Source organism: Pelophylax lessonae (assembly GCF_965119305.1).
Source record: "Pelophylax lessonae genome assembly, chromosome: 2".
In the NCBI taxonomy this organism is placed as follows: Eukaryota; Metazoa; Chordata; class Amphibia; order Anura; family Ranidae; genus Pelophylax; species Pelophylax lessonae.
Window position 1 is genome coordinate 454910693 of NC_138769.1, and position 23662 is coordinate 454934354.

Below are 23662 nucleotides of genomic sequence, written 5' to 3' on the forward strand. Positions count from 1 at the left end.
GAGGGAGAGATTGAAGATGTGGGTTAGAGAGCGTAGAATAGGGCCAGAGGGTTAACGTAGCATTTGCGAGGGAACAGGATCCAGAGGGCAGGTGGTTAAGTGGACGTTGGCAAGTAGTTTAGCAACCTCATCTATAGTGGCGGGGTTGACTGAGGGAAGATGTGATTGCACCTGTGGGCATGAAGCGTAAAGCATGGAAGGCATCTGAACAGCAATGATCTCCTTACAAATTGTATCAATCTTCTGTTTGAAGTGGTTGGCAATCTCCTGGGCATTGAGTGAGTCAGTGGGAGGAGGTATTGGAGGATGAAGTAGAGAATTAAAGGTAGCGAAGAGTTGCCAGGGGCGGGATGACAAGCTGTTAATGAGAGTGCTAAAATAGGTCTGCTTGACAGTGTGGAGACTGGAATTGTATTTTTGGAGGGCAGATTGATATGGGCTGAAATCTTTCTGATACCTAGTCTTACGCCATAGGCGCTCAAGAGCACGGCTATGCTTTTTCAGACTTCTAGTGTTCTGTTTGTCAAGTTTGAAGGGGTCAGGGCCTGATTTGGTGTGAAGTGAGTGGGGCCAGTGTGTCCAGGGAGGCTGAGAGTGAAGCAATGTAGACAGAAGTGGCTTGGTTGGTGCAGGACAGGGTTGCGATTTTGTCAGAGGTGGTCGGTAGCAGAGTAGAGAAGAGAAGGGTTGAGATGGCGTAGGTTTCTGCGGGTAACTGTAAGGTAGCTAGAGGGAGAGGAGGTGGAGGAGAGGGAGAGAGTGAAATTAATAAGGTAGTGATCAGAGAGAGGGAAAGGATTGTTTGAAAGGTGGTGCGGAGTGCATTGGTGGGAGAAAACAAGGTCATGGATTTTGCCTTCAGAGTGAGTAGAAGCATGTATCCATTGCGTCAGGTCAAAGGAGGAGGTTAGACTGAGAAGTTTGGAAGTGGCAGGAGTGTTAGTATTAATAGGGATGTTAATGTCACCGAGAGTGATTGTGGGGATTTCAGAAGAGAGAAATAAGGTAGCCAAGGAGAGAAATCATCAAGAAAGGTTGATACTGGTCCAGGGGGGGTGGTAGATCACTGCTATCCTTAGAGAAATGGGGGAGAAAAGACGAATGCGGTGTACCTCAAATGAGAATGACAGAGAGGGAGGTGGATGAAGTACCTGATACTATGTGGGGCTAGAAGGATCCCAACACCCCCTCCCTTGTGTCCATTGGGTCTGGGGGAGTGAGTCCATAGAAGACCACCTTGGGATAGGGCAGCAGAAGACGTAGTGTCGGATTTGTGAAGCCAGGTTTCGGTGATGGCGAGTAGATTAAATGAGTTAGCGATAAAAAGGTCATGGAGAGAGGTGAGTTTATTACAGACAGAGCGGGCATTCCAAAGGGCGCAAGAGAAAGGGAGTCTGGTCTTGGGAAGAAGAGAGATGGGAACTAGATTGTGCTGATTGCGGCTGCAGCCAGAGGGTGCAGGGTAATGGATGTGTTGCGCACAGGTAAATAATGGAGGCCTGGGGTTTTGGGATATGTCTCCAGAGGTTAGGAGAAGCAGAAAGGTGAGGGTGGTAATATGAGAGTGTGATTTATATGAAGGGACATGCCCCAGTGTCCTGGAGGTTTTGTGTGCGTGTGGATTTAGAAGTAGCCGGAGATGGTGAGGAGACAAGTGAGGGTGATATATATAAGCTGTGGGGTGGAGGAGAGAGAGTTTAAGGATAGCAGACACGGCTGTCAGAAGAAGTGATAGAGAGTGTATTTTACAAGGAGAGAGAGCTGAAGGGGTCAATAAGGTCACCTGTAGTCTGTGTGGTGTTCATCTCAGCCCTTCCTTTGTTCATTCACCTTGTGCAATCGCTGAAGTGCAAGAGTCAGAAGTGCTCCCACTTATAGAAATCTCCCAACTTTAAGAAGAGTGCCCCAAAAGCAAACGTGCCTATGCAAGGAGATGCTTACTTAGTGATGTGGTGGGTGCTTAACAATTACGGTAACTAATCAAGAGGTAATAAGGTAAAGCTATTGTATAGCTGTATCTTTATTACAATTGTCTTTTATCAAAACCCACTAAGTGCAGCCAACCTTTGTCATATACTTGGCTTACTCCTGGACCAAGTCACTTTCTCTGTGCAGCAGTGCCTGGAGCTGCACAGTCTTTCCAGCAAAAATGACCTATTCTAGTGTAGTAGGCACTTTTGGTCTAATGTAAACACGTTGTTACCGGCCCGTAAAAGCATCTGGTCAAAACGATCTCGATTTTGAGCAATTTAACAAGGGGGGCCCCCCAGATCCCGGACCCCCTCCCTATGTGAATGGGTATTGGGTACATTGTACCCCTACCCATTCACCCCATAAAAGGCAGTGTATGTACATGACAGGAGACCTTTTGAAAAGTTTATTAAAAATCTTCATCCGGTCTTCTCCGCTCTGGTCTTCTCTCTGTTCTTTTGCTCTTCTGCTCTTCTGCTCTTTTGCCTCCTCTGCTCTTTTGCCTCCTCTGCTCTTTTGCCTCCTCTGCTCTTTTGCCTCCTCTGCTCTTTTGCCTCCTCCGGTCCTCCTCCGACGCTGTCCCCAGTGATTATACCGGTCTCCGGTCTCTGCAGCTTATTATATAGCCATTAGGGGCATGGCCTCCGGGTGACATCGGGAGGCCCACCCCCTTATGTCACCAACATCATCAGTGACATAAGGGGGCGGGGCCTCCCGATGACGTCAATGGGAGGACATGCCCCTAATGGCTATATAATAAGCTGCAGAGACCGGTATAATTAACGGGGACAGCATCGGAGGAGGCAAAAGACCAGAGGAGTAGAGAGGAGAAGACCGGATGAAGATATTTAATAAACTTTTCAAAATGTCTCCTGTCATTATTTACTTACACTGCCTTTTATGGGGTGAATGGGTAGGGGTACAATGTACCCCATAGCCATTCACATAGGGAGGGGGTCCGGGATCTGGGGGGCCCCCTTGTTAAAGGGGGGCTTCCAGATTCCGATGAGCCCCCTGCCCGCACACCCCCACAACCAGCGGCCAGGGTTGTAGGGAAGAGGCCCTTGTCCTCATCAACATGGGGGCAAGGTGCTTTTGGGGTGGGGGGGTTAGGTTCAGAGCTCGCTCGTCCCCTCCCCTTTCCTTGCCTGCCGGGCTGCATTCTCGGATAAAGGTTTGGTATGAATTTTGGGGGGGGACCCCACGCCGTTTTTTCGGCGTGGGGCTACCCTCAAATTCCATATCAGACACGAAGGGCCTGGTTTGGAACCTGGGGGGGAACCCCACGCCATTTTTTTCACCATTTTGGCGTGGAGTTCCCCCTCAAGATTCTCACAGCGCAAGTCGGATCACCCTGATCTGACTTGCGGTGCGCCTTCAAATCAATAGGCTCCCATAGGGAACCATTGATTTTTGAATGGAAGAAAAAAAACGTATAACGTGGCTTAACGCACGTTAAGCCACGTTATAGCAAGGTTATTCAGCCTTTAGCAGCGTCATACGTTTTTACAGCTTGACGCTGCAACTCCAGAACGCACTGGTCCTGGGTTTTTTTTTTTTTTTTTGCAGCTATTCAATGCCTATGCCACTTGGAGCTCCTAAAAGCTCTGTGTGCATGAGGCCATAGCATAACATGGATGGGCGTTCTGCAGCTGCAAAAAAAAAAACATCTGACGCTGCTAACAGCAGCTGCAAAAACGTCCTGTGTGCATGGGGCCAAATGCTTATTATTCTGTTGTCCAAAAGGAGAGCTTAGGAATGCCTACAGTTATAATATTAAACAGACCAATATGGAGCAAATAATGAATGTTAATTGTTAGGGTTTACATCACTTTAAAGTGGTTCTAAAGCCTCAAGGGTTTTTACCAAAATGCATTCTATGCATTAGGTAAAAAAAAACTCTGCTGCAGAATCCCCTCCAGCCCCCCCCCCCTTTTTTTTTTGTTTTCTTTCTTACCTGAGCCCGATCTGATCCAGAGATGTGCACAAAAGCAGCGGCTATCGCAGCTGTCTCCCTCCTCATTGGGCAGATTGATAGCAGTGGGGGCCATTGCCTGCTCCTGTCATTCAACTCCAGTGATGTGCGGGAGCCGAGTCACGCTGTCTGCTCTTATGAACGCAGCAGCGGGGCTCGGGACGGTGCTGGCACAAGTGCCCCCATGGGAATCCATTTCCTATTGTGGGCAGCAGCGAGAGAGGAGCCAGGAGCGCCAGTGGGGGACCTGAAATGAGCAGGTAAGTATAGACCTGTATGTTTAACCCCTTCACACCGACGGAACGCAAATATGCGGCCTCAGATTTAAGGGGTTTTACCGGGGTGCCTGCAGCTAGAGGCATTACCCTGGTACTGTTGTTTAACCACCTCCCACCCGGGCCATTGTAAATATACGGCCGGGTGGGAGTCTCGTCCTTCTGAATGGACGTTCCGGAACGTCCTTTAGAAGGAGAGAGATCGCGCCGCCGCGGGCATGCGCAGCGGCGCGATCTCGATGTGCCTGTGTCCCTCGGACACAGAGCAACATCATTCGGCAGGAGGGCCCTGTGATTGGCCCTCCTGATCACATGACGGCTGTGTCCAATCACAGCCGTCATGTAATGTAAATAGAGCCGTTGTAACGGCTTCGATCTCTTCTCCTCCTGACAGATCCTGTCAGTGAGGAGAAGAGAAGAGGATCGGTGCTGCTGCTGCTGGGGTGATCAGTGAGTATTTCTAATTACTCACTGATCACAGGGGGGGTCTGTGCTGGTAATCAGATGATTGATTACCAGTACAGCCTTGGGGGGGGGGGGAGGGGTGCCACTAAGCCACCAGGGATGCCCACCCATGACCACCAGGGATGCCCACCATGGCCACCAGGGATGGCAAGCAGGGCTCAGAGAGCCCCCCAGTGCCCTCCCTATCAGTGTTGCCCACCAATGCCATCTATCAGTGCTGCCCACCAGTGCCGTTATTGCCATCTATCAGTGCCGCCCAACAGTGCCACCTATCAGTGCCCATCAGTGCTGCCTATCAGTGCCCATCAGCGCTGCCTATCAGTGCCCACCAATGCTGCATATCAGTGCTATCTATCAGTGCCACATATCAGTGCTGCATATCAGTGCTACCTATCAGTGCCCATCAGTGCCACCCCATCAGTGTCTCCTCATCAGTGCCTGTCAGTGCGGCATCATCAGTGCTCATCAGTGCAGGAAAAAACATATCTATTTACAAAATTTTATAACCTAAACAAAAAAACTTTTTTTTTTTTTTTTTTTTTCAAACTTTTCAGTCTTTTTTTATTTGTGCACCAAAAAAGAAAAACCTGACGGTGATCAAATACCACCAAAAGAAAGCTCTATTTGTGGGGAAAAAGTGACACAAATTTGGTTTAGGTACAGTGTTGCATGACCGCGCAATTGTCATTCAAATTGCAACAGCGCTAAAAGCTGAAAATTGGTCTGGGAAGGAAGGGGGTTTAAGTGCCCAGTATTGAGGTAGTTAAAGCTGACGGTCGGCTTTCTTCTGATGACAACAGATGAGGCTGATCAGCCGCTAGGCTGTCAATACAAGGAGCAGGAAGGGGACGCCCCCTCCCGCCATCTTACGCGGCTTCGCCCACCAGCTGGCCGAAGACCGAACAAAGCCTGATTCGGCTCTGATCGGGTATCCAATGTAAAAACCTGGAAGCGATGTTATGTCATCAATTCGGGTACTAGAGCCTTAAAGGCGCCAGATTAAAAAAAAAAAAAAAGACTGCATTCAAAACAGCCAAACTTTTAGTTTTAAATTATTTTAAATGCAACGGAGGGATTTGGGGTATTTTAGACCCCAGATCCCTCCATAAAGCGTACCTGTCACTGCCTATTACTGTCACAAGGGATGGTTGTATTCCTTGTGGCCACAATAAATGTGATTTTAAAAAATATATCTAAATGGACAGTGTTAAAAAATAGAAGGGGAAAAAAACATTAAATAATAAATAGGCAACATTTTAGAAGCCTTTACAAGCTACTAGTTTGAGTCATGCAGAAGGTCTGGCACTAGAATTTTTGCTTTTTGACGTTCACGGCGATACCTCTCATGTTTGGTGTAATCACCGTGTTCATTTGCGTATGGGATCTACATGTGTGTGAGCATTTGCACGTGAACATGGGACAGGGGTGCTTTAAAATTTGTTTACTTTTATTATTTATTTTATTTACAACCAGTGAGGAGGGGATGGGGTAGTATTGTTTGTTTGGCTTTGCAACCGAATGTCCCTCATAGTGTCAATAGCATTTTGATGCAAAAAAACTGGCACAACTAATCAGAGCAGCAAGTACTTTTTTTTTTTTTTTTTTTTTCCCTGCTTGGTTTTGTGGGTTACTACAAGTCTTTTGTATCTGAACCATATTTCCATTATAAATCATATTCAGAAATTTGTGCAAGTCTGAGTTTATGATCCAGTTATTTTCGTTAAAGCATTATAAACTTTAATCTTGATTTTCTGACTGATATTGGTTTGTTTGCAGGCGGAGACGACAATTGGCCTCAGTTCATATCAGCAAAAAAGGTGAGTTGTGTGCTCTGCCCTGCTGTCACTCCCTAGTTGAATTCCTGGAATTGTTCTGTATAAAGCACAAATGCATACTAGGCAAGTTAGGGAAAAGAGGCTACATCATACTGTTGTCGACAGTATTGATTTTATAGCTGAAGGCGTCATTGCAGCTTCTTTTTGTGAAACCTAAGACCTAACCCTTTCAGAGCCAAAGATTAATATTTAGGCTTGCCAAAGTATCTTATTGTAGTGTTCAACATTTTAAAATATGCTTGCTAAGTAGTCTTAGTAGAAGGTGTTGGTACAGGTTTGCAGCACTGAGGTAGAGGAGTTCATTTTTACCAGGAGCTTTTTCATCACCTGCAGTCTTTAAACTTATTGTTAGGCCAGTTGGTTGTTCTTTTATTTGGCCCTAGAATGAGTGCTTGTGACTGCGCTAGAGAAATTAGATTGTAGGCTAAGGTGGGAATTAACCTAAAGCACTGTGTATAATGCCACACTATTTAAAGGATGAGAAATTATAAATATATCTGTAAATTGATTACTTTTTTTGTAAATCTTTCAGATTATATTGCAACTAAATTAAAGTACAGTATATGTTGTCTATTTTGCATAATGAACTAGCTGAACAGGAACTTTAGTGGTACTTTACCGGAAAGCAGACATGTACTGCCGTGTTAACCCTTAGATGTGTGTTGCACTGTGCCTTGTTTTTCCTGTCATACTCATAAGCGATAGTAGCTGTACATACAGTATATGTATTGAAGTCATGTGTTCATTAGTAGAACTGGCATAATTGAATTTCCTATTTTAAAGTCCTTGCTGTATTGAATGACTGTAGGTTAGTCTTTGAAAGCTATGTTTCACATTGTGTGACTCAACGTGCAGTAACATAAACTAGTCTCTCCCCTAAAAATAGAGAACTGTAGAGGTGTGTGAAGTGGCTGTGTTTGATTGGCTGTGCTCGAATAAGCAAGAAACGGAAGATGTGGCAGCGCCCTGGGTGGGAGTGTCTCTGTCTTGGTGACTTGTCAGTGTGTACATTCCTGCTGCAAACACAACTCTGAGTCATGAAGCAATTAGGTGGAAGAATTACAGCATATATTTGTGAACATAAAACACAGCAAAAGCTAAGCCTGCAGTTTCCTATGCTGTTCGAAGGACAGCAAAAGATTCAGTGTTTGACAAGGCAGCTTCCAATAAATGTGCAATAAATGTCTAGGCCTAATATTGAAAATGAGTTTGTTTTTTTTTTTTTCTACAAGGCTGGTGTGTGTTTTAGGGCTTGTTTAGGTTATGGGCTGTTGCAGTAATGTATGTTCTGCAACACGCTTTATCATGCATTACCGCAGCTTGTTTATTTTGAATGGAACCCAACACAAGAAAAATCTCTTCTGCTTAAAAGGGTCCTTTCACACGGCCGCTCCGTGTGTCCGCAAATCATCCTATTTTTTTGCGGATGATTTGCGGACATCAATGTAAGTGAATGGCACTGCGGATGTCAGCGGAATACCATCCGCTGACATCCGATTTTTCCTCCTTTCAGTTCTGTTCCGTTTTTACGAGTGGAACAGAACCCCATTTTTCCATCCGTGTAAAAAACGGAAAGGAAGGAAAATCGGATGTCAGCGGTGTCATCCGCTGACATCCGCAGTGCCATATACTTACATTATGTCCGCATATCATCCGCAAACGGATGGGATGATATGCGGGCATTTCTGTCATCCGCTCCGTGGAAAAAAAAAAAAAAAAAGTCCCGCAGCAGACTTAAGCAGCGGAGCGGCCGTCTGAAAGGAGCCTTATTTATTTATTTTTTTCCCATAGCATGCAAAGTGCATGTAGCGCAAGTTTGTTCTTTAGATGCGCTGGGATGCCACTGGAACAGATTGCACCATGCTTTTTTTTGTTTTGTGGCAATGTTTTGTGTTTTACCACACATTACTAAATTATGAAGAAGTGAACAGGCCTTTATGAAGATGTCTTCTCATAGAATGCTGAAATGTCTGGTCATTGTATATAGCTGGCTCGGAATAAGGTACATGCTGCTTAAAAGAAAACCTGTCCTAAAAGAAATATGCAAGCTGTGAGACTTGCTTGGCCTCAGTATGTTTTGACCAGAAAAACAAAGCGCAGCGCCTAAAAAACAACAAAGGTGTAATGTCCCCTCCAAATGACAATGTATCTCACACAAAAAATAACATAAATGAGTATAAGTTAAGTGAATAAATTCCTCTGAAATTCAATAGGTCTATAAACCTCTAGAATGTGAATGAAGTAAATTAATAAAGCCCTTTGGCTTTCAATATACCGGTATCTGTTTTTTTGACTTCTAAGCTGTTAATGCAGCAAACAGCACATTTGTATCAACAACTCTCTGCCCTTCTAATATGGTCATCGAGCTCGGTCCATGTACTAGGGATCGCATAGTTCTCTAACAGAGGGAACTATAGAACAAAAAAAAGTGGCTTTATAAACTCTTTAATTTTTTTTCTGACAACTTCAAGGCTATACTGCCTTCTAATGACACAGCAGAGGTGAATTAGGGTTGGTGCAACGGCCGTAATCCTTGGGAGACGCATCAGGACCTCGCGCTGTGGGGGCGGCTTGTAATATTTCTTAGGGCACATATATGTAGCCAGCTGCAAGGTGTTGTCCAGGGCCATGTTGCATCCTTATGGAACCCAGTCTGTAAAGACCCCATTCTTTGATATGCCCACAGTGAGGGGCGAAGCCTCCAATTTATGTATGGTCCTGTGTCAGGAAAGACATGGTCCCCTTGCATGCTTCTGACCGTTACTGTTAAAAGACTGGAGAAATAGTTTTAATGCATTCACTATGATGTAAACGTTTCAAATTTGGCTTTAAAACTTCAACCATTGAGAGCTTAGTCTTGGGTGGATGACCAGATGGGACATCACCACAGATTGCTAATTTTACCGCCACTTCTGCATAGAGCCCTTGGAGGATACTTAGTGCTTCCTCCCGCCCCTTTAAGGATTTATTACAGGAGGGTATGCACCTGAGTTTCTGCATTATCCTTCTGGACACGCTTGCTTTATTTTCAGCAACCTACTCAATGAGGGGAATCTCCCACAAAAGAATACCGTTGCATGCAGCTGGTGGAGACCAGGCGAAAGTCCCACACAAATCACTTACAATTGCAGTGTGCTTCTTGCACCTGAACAGGAGCTTACGCTAACACCAATCTCTGTATCCGATTCTATCGCAATAAGCGACCTGTTTAACAAAAGCAAAACCCAGTGGTTGATCCTGCCGTCTCAATCTTAAACATGGATTGCAGGAAAAAGCTTACCAGGAAAGGATAAACGACCTTAACATGTATAGCTTGGAAGAAAGAGACGACAGAGGGGATATGATAGAAACTTTTAAATACATAAAGGGAATCAACTCGGTAAAGGAGGAGAGCATATTTAAAAGAAGAAAAACTACCACAAGAGGACACAGTTTTAAATTGGAGGGGCAAAGGTTTAAAAGTAATATGAGGAAGTATTACTTTACTGAGAGAGTAGTGGATGCATGGAATAACCTTTCTGCAGAAGTGGTAGCTGCAAATACAGTGAAGGAGTTTAAGCATGCATGGGATAGGCATAAGGCTATCCTTAATATAAGATAGGGCCAGGGACTATTCATAGGATTCAGATATATTGGGCAGACTAGATGGGCCAAATGGTTCTTATCTGCCGACACATTCTATGTTTCTATGTTTCTAAACATCTTAATGTACCTTTTTTTAAAGATGTTTCCCATTTCAAACAATCTGTAGATATAAAGTCTCAGTTGTATACTGCAAAAAAAAAAAAAAACCCTGCAAGACAAAGGCATAATGAGCTATGCATCGCATACTAGCTCATTATGAAATACTTACCCTAAAACGAAGCACCCACACAGATCACATACTAGCTCATCATGAAATACTTGCCTTAAAACAAAGCACCCACACGGACCCTAGGACACCGCTGTGGGAGCTGTCATGCTCCCTCTGCATGCGCGCGGGATTCACTTTCCGGCAAGTGCCCGGCAAGGAACTCAGAAGGTCCGCCGGACCTTCAGGGCGCTGCGCCGCTAGCGTCAGCGGCTGCATGCAGGGCAAGTATCTTCTAAACCGTGCAGGTTTAGGAGATATTAATTGTACCTACAGGTAAGCCTTATTATAGGCTTACCTGTAGGTAAAAGTGAAAAAAATGAGTATACTACCGCTTTAAGGTTCTTTAGGCTTTGACAGATTTCTCATTTCTTCACATGTTCAGAATCTTGTGACTGGATGCCTGGACAGCTGAAGCGACCAGTAAAATGCACCTCACACACGCCTTTTTAAGGAAGATGTCTTGGAGAGACACTTGGCCAATTCATCAAAAATGTCGCATGGGGAAGGTTTTACTCCCACAGCACAAGATCTTAAAACCTACCTCCTCAAAACGCAGAGCACCTATCTGCACTGCCCAGGCTCCTACTTCCAAATCTTTTGGCTTAAGATATGGGCCACAAAGCTCATCAATTCTTTCCCAAAGTCTTCTTCCCAATTAAGCGGTGCTCTCACTCCTAAGAAGTGGGAGGACATTTGGTTACAGTTTGCCTCTCTCTGGGTCACACATTTTTCAGACCTATGGGTTCAATCAGTCTTTTCACAGGAGTTTGTTACCTCTTCCCTGATTTCTTCTCTCAGATCAGCCAAATATGCCCAAGGATTGTCAGATTTTCAGAATATGTTGAAACATCTGTTTTAAGGAGTAGTTGTGCTAGTACCTGCACAATACAGGTTCAAATAATTCTATTCAAACCTATTTGCAGTACCAAAGCCCAACAGGGGTATTTTCCTAATATGGACTTAAAATCCCTTAACAAATTCCTTCCAAGTTCCACAATATTGCATGAGTTCTGCATATTTGGGTATTGCCTCTTTTGAGATGATGGGGAATACATGGAATCCGTAGATCCAAGATGCATATCTATGTGTGAGCGCCTATGGCGTAAGACTAATGCCCTGTACACATGTGCAGATCGGCCGTCTTTTGTCCCCGAGCTGTCGTGTCTGTTGAAAAGTGCAAAAGACTGCACAAGAATTTTGTCCGCCGACTGCAGAAGTGATGTCATGTGATGGTTAACTTTGCCTGTGTTTTTTTCTTTTCTGAGCATGCCCAGTCTTGCAAATCTGCTGTCCTGCTTCGGCCGAATTCTGTATTGACTGGCGAACAATCGGCCGCTCTGGTGTCGGCATACAAAAATTTTAATGCTTGCACGACAGATTCTTTTCGGCCGAAAGTGCGCTGTCGGCTGTTGGAAGCATCATACTAACAAGCCGAAAATCGGTCGTCGGCCGAATCTTTTTGGCCGACAATCTGCACGTGTGTATGGGGCATTAGTCTCAGGAAGATTTCAACCAATATCAATCTGCCCTCCAAAAATACTATTCCAGTCTCCACACTGTCAAACAGACCTATTTTATCACTCTCATTAACAACTTGTCATCTCGCCCCCGGCAACTCTTCGCTACCTTTAATTCTCTACTCCGTCCTCCACTGCCTCCACCCACTGATGCACTCACTGCCCAGGAGATTGCCAACCACTTCAAACAAAAGATTTATACAATCCGTAAGGAGATCATTGCCGTTCAGATACCTTCCATGCTTTGCGCCTCATGCCCACAGGTGCGATCACTACTTCCCTCATTCAACCCCACCACTATAGACGCAGTTGCTAAACTAGCAACATCAAGGGGAAGGGGGAAGATTTGAAACACCAGGAAATCACTCTAACACCCTGAAACAGTCGTGGGACGTGAGGATATGACACTTGAGCTCAAAAATTGGAATACAGATACCTGACGGTGTATAACTGGTGAGCCAAGCAACTGGAAACATGTAGAAAAACAAGGAAAAGAAGTTGCATATGATGGCTCAAACACTGGTATAATGTAAATAAAAAATGGGTACTTTATTGAAACATAGTAGAACAGGTATATGCAAAATAGATTAAAACCATACAATTCCAGAGATGAAAGTGGCTCATGGACCCTGGATAAGAGCAGTATAAGATTGTCCCACCTCTTGTGTGACACTGGTTTCACATCAAGGGCTCCACCCACCACCCGACCAAGGCCACAACCACCTAAACAAACCCACCACCCCAATCCCTCTGCCCTGATCCAAGGACCAATATAGGCTATTGATTGAGAGTCCCAGTAGGAGATCTTGATTGAAGACTCATAGGGAAGTGGAGGCCATCAGGCATATAGAGGGTATGTCAGGGGGTTAGGAAGGAGCTGTGTACAAGTATTGAAAAAGCTTAATTAGGCTTGATATATAATCCTGAGGCTGATATCCCACCTGATGGGATCAATTGGTTAAAAGGCTCAATTTCTCCAAAGCAACCGGATCTGGTATTTAGAGGCACAGTTCCAAAAATGAAATCCTTTCTCAACACCTAATGAGTTGAAATGGACAAACCAATGGCAAAAGAGACAGTGCATGATAGTCCAGCAGCATATTAGATAGCAAGCAAGCATGAGACAAAGCGGTGTGTAAGCCTAAACTACTTGCTAATGTCCACTTAACCACCTGTCAAAATGAAGTTGGCCATCCAACCATTCCCCAAGGTCTTCATTCAGGGAACCGATACCGGAGACTATTGGTCTCCCAAGTACCGGGTTTGTACCCTTGTGTACCTTTTGGGAGGTGGTGGAAAATGAAAATTACTGGAAATTCCGGTATCATTTTCTCGGATTTCCTTGTTGAAAAAGCTCCCATTATTGCCCCCCTATCTACCAGGGCTTGCAGTTGTACTTTAAATCTATTTGTGGGATCACATTTCAAGATATTGTAGGTATTGGTGTCCTTTAATTGCCTGGATGCTTCATCCTTATATGTATCAACGTCCAATACTACAACTGCTCCTCCTTTGTCGGCATTTCTTATTATAATGGATGTATCGCCCTTTAGTGATTTTAAAGCTGCCCTTTCACTGATTGAGAGATTGTCCAACATCTCTGAATGTATGGAGGAGTGGTTGTAGCCAAATTGAAGATGTCCTTCTCCACTAGATTTTGAAAAGTATCCATGTCTGGGGATCGTGATTGAATAGGATAAAAGTCTGAAAAGACAGATGTATTTTCTTTGTCTTTTGATTATCATCTATATATATACATCGCTGTCAATAACCAAATCTTCCAATTCAGTGATAGCACAAATTTCACGAAAAGTAGAAAATGAAATGCGGGGGGTGGAGGAAGTGAGAGACTCCATTGATGATTTTGGTAAACAGACATCCGAACTGGCATTATTGCTGTTAAAATATATGAAAATTTTTCCTGTTATGGACATACTGTGTGTGTTTTCTTGTTTTTGTCTTTGGATATTAGTGGGTTTGAGGTGACTGATCCGCAGGTGCTAGATGTTTTAACATCAGATTCTGGGTGTGTTTGATTACTTCCTTGAATCTGTCGCAGCTGATATGTTGCCTGTCTATTTATGTGGCTCTCTCACCGTTTTCCCACTATTGGTTATGAGTAAGCGCTCTAAAGAATCGTGAAACGCGTCAACCTGTCCCATGTCTGTGTGATGCACTGTTTGTATTCAAGTGTATGAGGAATTAAACACTTCCATTTTCATCTTCTCCTGAGTGTGGTCAAACTTTCTCTTTGATTATTTGACTATTGGATAGCGGATCCGACCTGCACCGGAGTGCTTTGCCTCACCTGAGTGGCTTTTTTCTGTTACTACACTTAATAACCACCTGTCCTCTGGATCCTGTTCCCTTGCAAATGCTACGTTCACCCTCTGGCCCTATTCTACCCTCTCTAACCCACATCTTCAATCTCTCCCTCTCTTCTGGCATCTTCCCCAACTCTCTAAAACATGCACTAGTCAGCCCCATACTTAAAAAGCCCTCATTGGACCCAACCGTTCTTAACAACCTACACCCTATTTCCTTGCTCCCTTTTTTATCCAAACTCCTTGAACCTCTGGTCTACAACCGACCTGTGCGACCACCTTGCCAAGAATAGCCTCCTTGATCCCCTTCAGTCTGGATTTCGGCCTCAACACTCCACCGAAACTGCTCTCCTAAAACTGACAAACGATCTACTAACGGCCAAAACCAATGGACACTATTCTGTACTCCTCCTGGACCTCTCTGCTGCCTTTGATGTGGTTGACCATCCCCTCCTCCTCAATAAACTCCATGCCTTTGGTCTCCGTGACTGTACTCTTCACTGGTTATCTTCCTACCTATCCAACTGCACCTTTAGCCTTACTTACAATTCTACTTCCTCCTCTCCCCTTCTCTGTTGGGGTCCCCCAAGGCTCTGTTCTTGGACTCCTCCTATTTTCAATCTACACCTCCTCCCTGGGTCAGCTGATAGCCTCCCACGGCTTCCAATACCATCTCTACGCTGACGATACCCGAATCTATTTATCCACCCCTCAGCTCTCTCCCTCAGTCTCTGCTCTCCCTCAGTCTCTGCACGTATCACTAATTTACTATCTGATATATCGCTCTGGATGTCACACCACTTCCTCAAACTCAATCCCTCCGAAACCAAGCTAATAATCTTTCCTCCACCACGTGCCCCTTCCCCTGATCTCTCTGTCAATATCGATGGAATTACCATCAGCCCATCCCCGCATGCACACAAGGTCCTAGGTGTTGTCCTGGACTCTGAACTCTCCTTCAAGCCCCACATCCAATCGCTGTCCAAATCTTGCCACCTTAACCTCCGCAACATCTCCAAAATACGCCCCTTTCTAACCAAAGAAACAACAAAGCTCCTAGTTCACTCCCTGGTCATCTCGCGCCTCGACTACTGCAATTCCCTTCTCATTGGCTTACCTCTACACAGGCTATCCCCCCTTCAATCCATCATGAATGCTGCCGCCAGATTCATCCATCTTACCAATTGCTCAGTGTCCGCCACTCCTCTGTCAAGCCCTCCTCTGGCTTCCGCTCACCCAAGGAATCAAATTAAAAATACTAACAACATCTTTCAAAGCCATCCACAGCTTTGCCCCCAACTACATCACTAGCCTAGTCTCAAAATGCCAACCTAATCGCTCTCTTCGTTCCTCTCAAAACCTCCTGCTCTCCAGCTCCCTTGTCACCTCCTCCCATGCTCGCCTCCAGGACTTTACCAGAGCCTATCCAATCCTATGGAACTCCTTACCCTTATCTGTCCGATTAATCTCCTACTCTATTAGATTTTAGGCGATCTCTGAAAACCCTCCTCTTCAGTGAAGCCTATCCTACCCACACCTAACAACTCTACCTCCATTTTATCCATCTGCCCATCCCTCTCGGTTATTGCCTTTCGTTTCACCTGACCCTCCCTTCTAGATTTTAAGCTCTAACGAGCAGGGCCCTCTGATTCCTCCTGTATTGAATTGTACTGTAACTGTATTGTCTTCCCCCACACTGTAAAGGGCTGCGCAAACTGTTGGCGCTATATAAATCCTGTATAATATGTGTTCCCATTTATCCACCGAATCAGTGCTTTCTATGATTTGCCAGACTCCAGTGAATAAAGTTTTGGGAATCCCTAATGTATAAGTATATTACCTATTTGATCTATGCATACGTTTCATAACTAGTAATGTTTCCTAACTGTACATGTCTTTCAGAATAAAAATCTATCTTGCAATCCATGTATTGAGTGTGTTTGTATGCACACACACACTGTATTTACTTTCTGGAGACTAATTTAATACCCTGCTTTAATATTTTCTTGTAAAAGTTTTGGCAGATGGTTATCAAGCTGTAGAGAGGATGTTGCTTTGCAAGTTGACATAAATCCTATAGCCTATTTTCTAAACTCTTGCCACTCCCAGGAAAATATGTTCTAAGATTTACACGAAGATTATCAGAATAAATTTTACTATCTGACAGCCAGTTACATAGATTAGGATGTTTGGAAATGCCTAAGAGCTAACCGTTGTTTAATCCACTTTTGAGCACTCCTGTTATTAGTGTTGTGTTCCTAGATATCATTTGCCTTCTTGGTTCTTTTTTTTTTTTTTAATATTTAAACCCCCAAAAATGTTTTCCCACTTTCTGACGCTTCAGGAGGAGTTTGTGATGTCACAGGCCCTTATTGCTGCCTCCAGGAAAGCTAGGAACCTGAAATCTTACAAGCGTGTCCTTTCTAAGCAACACCTTAATAGGAGGTTAAAGCAGAGTGATGAGGCCTGTAAGGTTTTTTTTTTTTTTCTGCCTACTCAGGAGTAAGGACCTAGTTTCTTGGGTCTTACCAAAATTTTTTTAGATGGAAAATGTTTTCCTCCTGGATTTTTCCTGTGAGATCTACAATCAACTGCTGGACTGGGCGACGGGCTGCATAATCTAGATCCAGTGGTCACCCCAGTCTGGCCAGCGAGTGCATGCAGGCCTTAGCTCTGCGCTAGGTTGGCCACGACATAGCCACACTGAACGGGTGCTGGCCCTGCGAGTTAAACATCTTGCAAGGTCGCATGTGACCTGGCCTTGGCTTGCGTTCCTCCTGGCCGACAACCCTTTATTTAGATGGAGAGGACGATCTGTCTGGAGCGGTGCCCTCCTGATTTGGTGAGTAGCTGTCCCCCCCCCTCTTCCCTGGAGGGTTTTGGGGTGGACGCAGGCCCCTCCATGAGGTCCGACCCCCCAGTTTTCCTCCCTTCTGGCACCCCCCCATCCTACCAACCCCCACCCCCCCTCCACTAATGCGGGGTCTGTATTGGTGGTTTGGACACCCCCTGTGGGGGGCTGGGGCTGTGTGCATGCTGGGGGGGCGGGGGGGGGGGGGGGGTTGGGCCACCGGAGACCGGGCGATCAGCCGTGTGGGGGGGGGGGGGGGGGAGGGGTTGTACCTGGTAAGGGCTCCTGCCTGGGCCCCCTGTCCTTCCTTGTCTGTCCTGTAGTTAGGGATACTTCCCAGGTCCCCGAGAGCCTTTTGGTGCTGCCATTTTCTTGTAGTCCAAAAGTTGCAATACATGGCCTCTAATTTGCAGTGGTTTGCCATTGAAAACAGCGGCAGCCCTGACAGTGGCGCCCGAGGGTGGCACTTTCCCACTGACTTGTGGATATTTTTCACTTCCTGATCGAATACGTGCAGTGCAGATTCTCCTGGTGATTAGCAGTGCCTGGTTCTGTGGGTGGTGAGTCTGGTGGCGCCCTCTCCCCCTCTGCTGAGGATCGATTGGTGCTTGTAGCTGGCGACCGGGTGGTGCTGCCAGCGCGGTGGGGGGGGGGGTGTTCCTTAGCAGTGTTTTTGCACTTATTCTGTGGGTCCCCTTCATGGCTAATGGAGTCTTTGTAGCCCATCTCCCCACCTGATCCCCTCTCTGAGGCTGCGGGGCCCTCCAGTTCCCGATCATCCATCCATATACTGACGGCGGTCCTGGAGTCCCTTGTATCCCGGGTGTAGGCGGCTTTTGGGTTGCGGTCTAGCAAAAAGCGCCCCCTGCTTTCCCCTGTCTCATCAGATCCTGAATCTGATTTGGCCGCCACAGATGTGGGTCACCCTGTTGGGTCTGCAAACGCGCCCTGAATACTCAAGATTGTGAGGCTGATTCCTCCATGTCTGCAACCATGCACGGAAAGGCGCTGGTGGACACACTGATTGTATTTCTGCATGAGCCTCTAAAAATTGAGGGACGCAACTGCGACAGGGGCGCTGGTTTCCTTGGCACTCACAAACCACCCAGAGCTGCAAAAAGATGTTTCCCTTTCCCCGCCTATTTTGACAGAATTGACGACCGAAATGTCCCCTTGGGGTACCTAAGCGGTTTGCTAGGCAGTACTCCTATGAAGAATCCCTTTTCAAAAAGTGGTCTGTTCAACCGGTGGTGAACCCTCCGATTTCCAGGTTAAATAAAGCAACCATGATTCCAGGTGAACAGTCTCTCAGGCCTTTAAGGACCCTGCTGACAAAAAAGGCGGAGCCTGGGACCCACAATATGTTGACCCTGGCTGGCTCGGCATTGGGGCCGGTGTTCACCATTGCCATGGTATTACAAACTCTGACTGAGTGGGCTAAGCTTTTTCGCCGTGACCTGGTGGGAGAACAGCCTTTGCTGAGCTGGCGGACCAGCTGGTCAGGGGCTGCAGTTTCTGTGCTGCATCTTTTGGATGCGGCTCTCTGTTTCGGCAGTGATCCTTGGCTAACATGCCGGTCTGCGGACCAGACTTCTATAAAAAAAAAAAAAAAAAAATACTTTTCTTCCACAGGCTACTAAGGGCAAGGACCCTCGTCGAAGACGTGGGCCATTCTTTTCCTGATGGATCCAAGCGAACTTAATCTGGCAAGTCGAGAGCGGCTTCTCCAGACCTGCAGACAAGGCTCCTTCAGCATGAAGGTGTGCCCTCATCCGTATCTGGTGTGGGGGGGGGATGTCTTTGCTGGTTCCTGGACCCGTGGACTTCCCTGGTACATGACAAGTGGGTTCCTGAAATCATACGATCTGGATACAAGATCGAGTTTTGTGCTCGCCCTCCAGGAAAGGTTCTTTCCTTTCAACGTGCAACTGTCCCCAGTCCGCTTATAAGCTCGCTTTGGGGCGTCAAGGAGTGATTGTCCCGGTTCCGATTGCGATACGTTTTTCAGGTTTTTTTTTACTCAACCGTTGTACAGTTCCCACGAAGGAGAGCAAGATGAGTCCAATGCTGGACCTCAAGACGCTGAACTTCTTTGTGTGGGTGCAGAAATTCAGGATGGAGTAGCACAGTGGTGGCTTCCCTGCATCAAGGGGATTTTCTTGCCTCCATAGACATCAATGATGCCTACCTTCACATTCCAGTATGTGTCAGTGACCAACGCTTCCCCCGATTTGCAGTGGTAGAGGAACATTTATCCGTTTGGGACATTACCATTTGGTCTCGCCTCCACTCCCCGGGTCTTTACTACAGTGTTGACCCCAGTCTCAATCTTCTTCTGGGAGCAGAGTCTTCTGCTGCGCTGGCTGAAAACCTGGAGATCATCATACGAACTCTGAAGGAGTTCGGCTGCATTCTGAATCTTCAGAAGTCAGCCTTGGTTCCTTCTACAAAAGTAGACTATCTGGGGCTGACTGTGGACTCAGCCTTAGCCAGAGTATTTCTTCCTCCAGACAAACTTCATACGCTGCAGTTTGCAGTTCGCCTCCTGCTGACCAGCAGATGGTCATCCTTCCGGACTTGTACGTGGGGAATGGGCCTGATGGTGTCAACCTTCGAGGCGATCCGGTCTGCGCAGTTCTATGCGGGGTCCCTGCAATGGGAGATTCTTATCACATGGGTCGAGAAGCCGCAGTCTCTGGACAACCAAATCCAGCTAAGCCGGGGTACCAAAGAGTCCCTGAATGGTGGCTTCATTTCCTGGAGCTCCTGCAGGGCAAAATCCTTCCTACCCTTGTATTGGACAGTGGTCACCATGGATGCCAGCCTGTCATGGTGGGGAGGCATCCTCGGTAGAAGTTCTGCTCAGGGGGTCTGGACCCTGGGAGAATCCAGACTACCGCTCAATGTCCTGAGTTACCTGCGATCAGGCTGGGCCTGGAACTTTGGATGGATCATCTACAAGGCTGTCCTGTGCGCATTCAATCAGACAATGCCGTGGCTTATGTCAATCCCCAAGGGGGCACAAGTTGAGTCCTGGCGGCTCTAGAGGTAGCCGGCATTCTGAGGAGGCCCAGCCCTCCCTTCCGTTCACTTTCCCGGAGTGGAAAATTGGCAGGAGGATTACCGACAGGTGTTAGACCCGGGGGGGGGGGTGGGGGGTCTCTTCATTCGGAAGTGTTTCCTCAGTTGCGTCTCCGGTAAGGCATTCCCGAGTTGGATCTGTTAGCGTCAAACCTCAACACTAAGGTACATAGGTTCAGAGCTCGGTCACGGGATCCTCTGGCGGACGCCACAGACACGCTCGTGGTTCCGTGGGGCTAGTATCGTCTGATTTTTGCCTTCCCTCCTTATCAAGCTTCTGCCAAGACTTCCACAAGCTCGAGGCAGAAGGGATTCCTGTCATTTGAGTTGCCCAGCTGGGCCTGGTAGGCCGACCTGGGGCAGCTGGTCGCCGATGTTTCTTTGGAGGCTTCCTCTCAGGGAGGATCTGCTGTCCCAAGGGCCAATCTTTACAACCTGCTTTACAGTCGTTGGCTTTGACGGCTTGGTTGTTGAATGCCAGGAAATCTACTTCTTGGAAAATCTATCCTCCTACGTGGGAAACGTACATTGCGTAGTGTGAATCCTTTGAGGAGTGCAGAGGCCAGGGTGCATTATACTTTGGGGATGGGGAAGTAAATGGGAGTGAGGGAGTGCCCAGAGCAGGGTGCATTATACTTTGGGGATGGGAAAATAAATGGGAGTGGGGGAGTGCACAGGGCAGGGTGCATTATACTTTGGGGATGGGGAAGTAAATAGGAGTGAGGGAATGCACAGGGAAAGGTGCATTATACTCTGGTGATCCACAGGGATAAAGGTGGGGCTTCGCTCCTGTCCGTCATTCCTTCCTAAGGTGGTCTCTGATTTTAATTTGAATATAGACATTGTGTTGCCTTCCCTGTGTCCTAGGCCAAAACCTACAAAGGATATTGCCTTGCATCCCTTGGATGTGGTCCCAGCAATTAGGGTGTAACTGGCAGCTACGGAGTCTTTCAGGAAGTCAGACTCTTTATGCTCACGGATGGCCTTTTAAATGGTTATCCTCTTCCTCTGCAGCCATTTTTAGATGGATCAGAGAGGGTGGGTCAGGTTCTTCCTTTACCTGTTCAGGCGCACTTTACTAGGGCGCTTAGTGCCTTCTGGGCCTTCCGTCATCACGCATCAGTGATGCAGGTCTGCAAGGTGGCCACCTGGTCTGTGCACATTTTTTTACAAGGTTTTATAAAGTGAATGTGTTGGCATCTGCGGATGTTTCCTTTGGCCGCAAGGTTTTGCAGGCTGCTGTTTAAGAGGATCTGATCCTCATTGAGGGTGTATTATTTTCTCTTACGTCCTCTGACAGTCGCCGCCCCTTCATATTCATCACCAATGGGTTATGTCCTCTTATCCGTAGGAGTAGCTAGGCAATAGAATATGTTAGTACAAAAGACTTTTAACATATCCCCACCCCCAGGGGATGGTCCCCTCAGTACATAACCCTCCACTTCCTGTAACCAAACCAGTTTCATTTGTCTAGGAGTGGCTGGATGTTTCTGTGCTGGGACACCTTGTCCCAGCTCTCTTTCCTTTCTTTGGATTTTATTTGAGTTTTTTTTCTCTCTCTTTCTTGTTAGCTGTTATTTTATCAGCGTTAGTTAGTTCTTCGGAAGAAGAGGATCATGCGGGCTGCGTCTCGGGCTGACCTCCCTGGTCGCAGGTTGTGGGTCAGTGGTTTCTCAGCCCGCCATCGAGCGTTCAGTCAGGTATCGCTCCTGAGTTTTCTGAACGACCCATCCCTGTGTCGTGCAGGGATGCCAGGTGAGGTGGCTACCTCACCGGACGCTGTGCGGTTTCTCAACCCACCTCCTGATGCGTCCCGGATGCGACTCTCCCTGCCTTATGTTCAGCGGTTTGTTCGCCTGTGCGGGTTCCCCACGCCATGTTAGAGGTAAGTGTATGTATGTGGGGACCTGTCTGTCTGGGGGGTGTCAGTCTGGGACTGTGTTACCTTGCCCTGTGTTCACAATCTTACTGTCTCCCTATCCCTCATGTTGCATGCTGTGGGCTGCAGGAGGGGGGGTTGTGCTGCACTCTGTGTCAGTTTGTATGTGAACGGCTGTGTGCTGTGGGGCTTGAGTTTTCTCATGCTTGGGGCACATTACAGCGCCGCTGCGGCAGTTTAACATGTTTCCTTTTGCTGGGCAATTAGGATGTTTCTTTTACTTCACCCTCATGGGGTGTGGGAGCGGCAGTTTCGGCGCCAAACGGCGCCATTTTGGCTGCGATCGCTCCGGCCGCATGTTTTACATGCATGGCGGCCATTTTCTTGTAGCCTCCATAGGCTTTAATGGAGCGCCCTGTATACCAGCATTCAGGAGCACCGCAGGCAGCAGCAGCAGCGATATCCAGGTTCATTTCCCTCTATTCCCTGTATCCTGCCTTGGTTTAATTGTCCCTGTGGGGGTCCCTTGTGTGGGGTGTTTGTGTGCAGTGGGCTACGATCGCAGCGCTCTCTTAAAGGGGCGGTCACCCATTTATTTTACTGCTACAGGGGCATGGATTCTCAGGAAAACAAATTTCCTACAACTTTAGTGGGGAGCCAGGGGTCTGTACTCTCCCCCCATGGGGGGGATTTGGCTGCGATTGTGGCTAGCCTTGCGACTCAGGTGCAAATGCTGGTGGCTGCTCAATCCACAAAGGCCCATTGTTTCAATTTCCTCTGATTCAGAGGGTGATGGTGCTGGGGCTGCTGTGGCTGGGGTCTCCTTTTCGGGGTCCCGTTCCTCCCTGGACCTTGTCGGGTCAGATATGGAGGCTGAGGTGGAGGGGGTTGATAATTCTCCCCCTGGCTCGTCTGAAGAGCTTGCACTCATGGATGAATTGGTTGCTTCTATCAAGCAAACACTGCGGTTAGAGGAGGAATCAGGCCTCCAGCTGCCTTGGCGGCTGATGGGACGCAGAAAAGGCGCAAACCGTCGCAGGTGTACCCCTGCACTGCTGATTCAAAACGCTGTAAAAGAACAGTGGCGTAATATACGCAAGCCATTTGCTGTACCTAGTAGTTTTAAGCTACGCTATCCCTTTACGCCTGCTACTGATGAGCGCTGGTGTATTCCACCGCCGGTGGATCACGCGATAGCTGTTTTAAACAAATCCACTGCGATTCCGGCTGAAGACACCCCGGTGTTCCGGGATGCCACGGACAAGAGAATGGAATCTCTTGCCCGTCACACCTATTCTATTATGGGTCCTATGTTAAAAGCTTTATTCGCTTCTCTTATGGCGACCCAGGCGGTCGCGAGCTGGACGCAGGTGCTTAGGCGGGTCCTGGTGGCTGATTCTGCCCCCCAGGCGACTTTGGATATGGTGGATAAAATCCACCAGGGTGTCATGTACTTGTGTGATGCGGACCTGGATATGGTTCCGTTGGCTGCACGTGTACACAGTGTGGCGGTGTTAAATCGCCGCCTGGTTTGGTTGAAGTGTTGGTCTGTGGATCAATCTTCCCGTGAGACCTTGGCCAATCTGCCTTATGATGGTTCTCGCCTTTTTGGTGAATCCTTAGATGCACTAATTAA

The 23662-nt window shown here is 47.0% G+C and overlaps 1 protein-coding gene across 3 annotated transcripts in view; it reads left to right on the forward strand.

Annotated features, from left to right (window-relative positions):
• Positions 1 to 23662, forward strand: part of TMEM131 (transmembrane protein 131) — a 483390-nt gene that overhangs the window by 80855 nt on the left and 378873 nt on the right. For all 3 annotated transcript variants that reach the window (XM_082245264.1, XM_082245263.1, XM_082245262.1), the window contains exon 3: positions 6463 to 6503. In XM_082245264.1, the coding sequence (XP_082101390.1) occupies positions 6463 to 6503 (41 nt within the window). The remainder of the gene's footprint in view (positions 1 to 6462; positions 6504 to 23662) is intronic.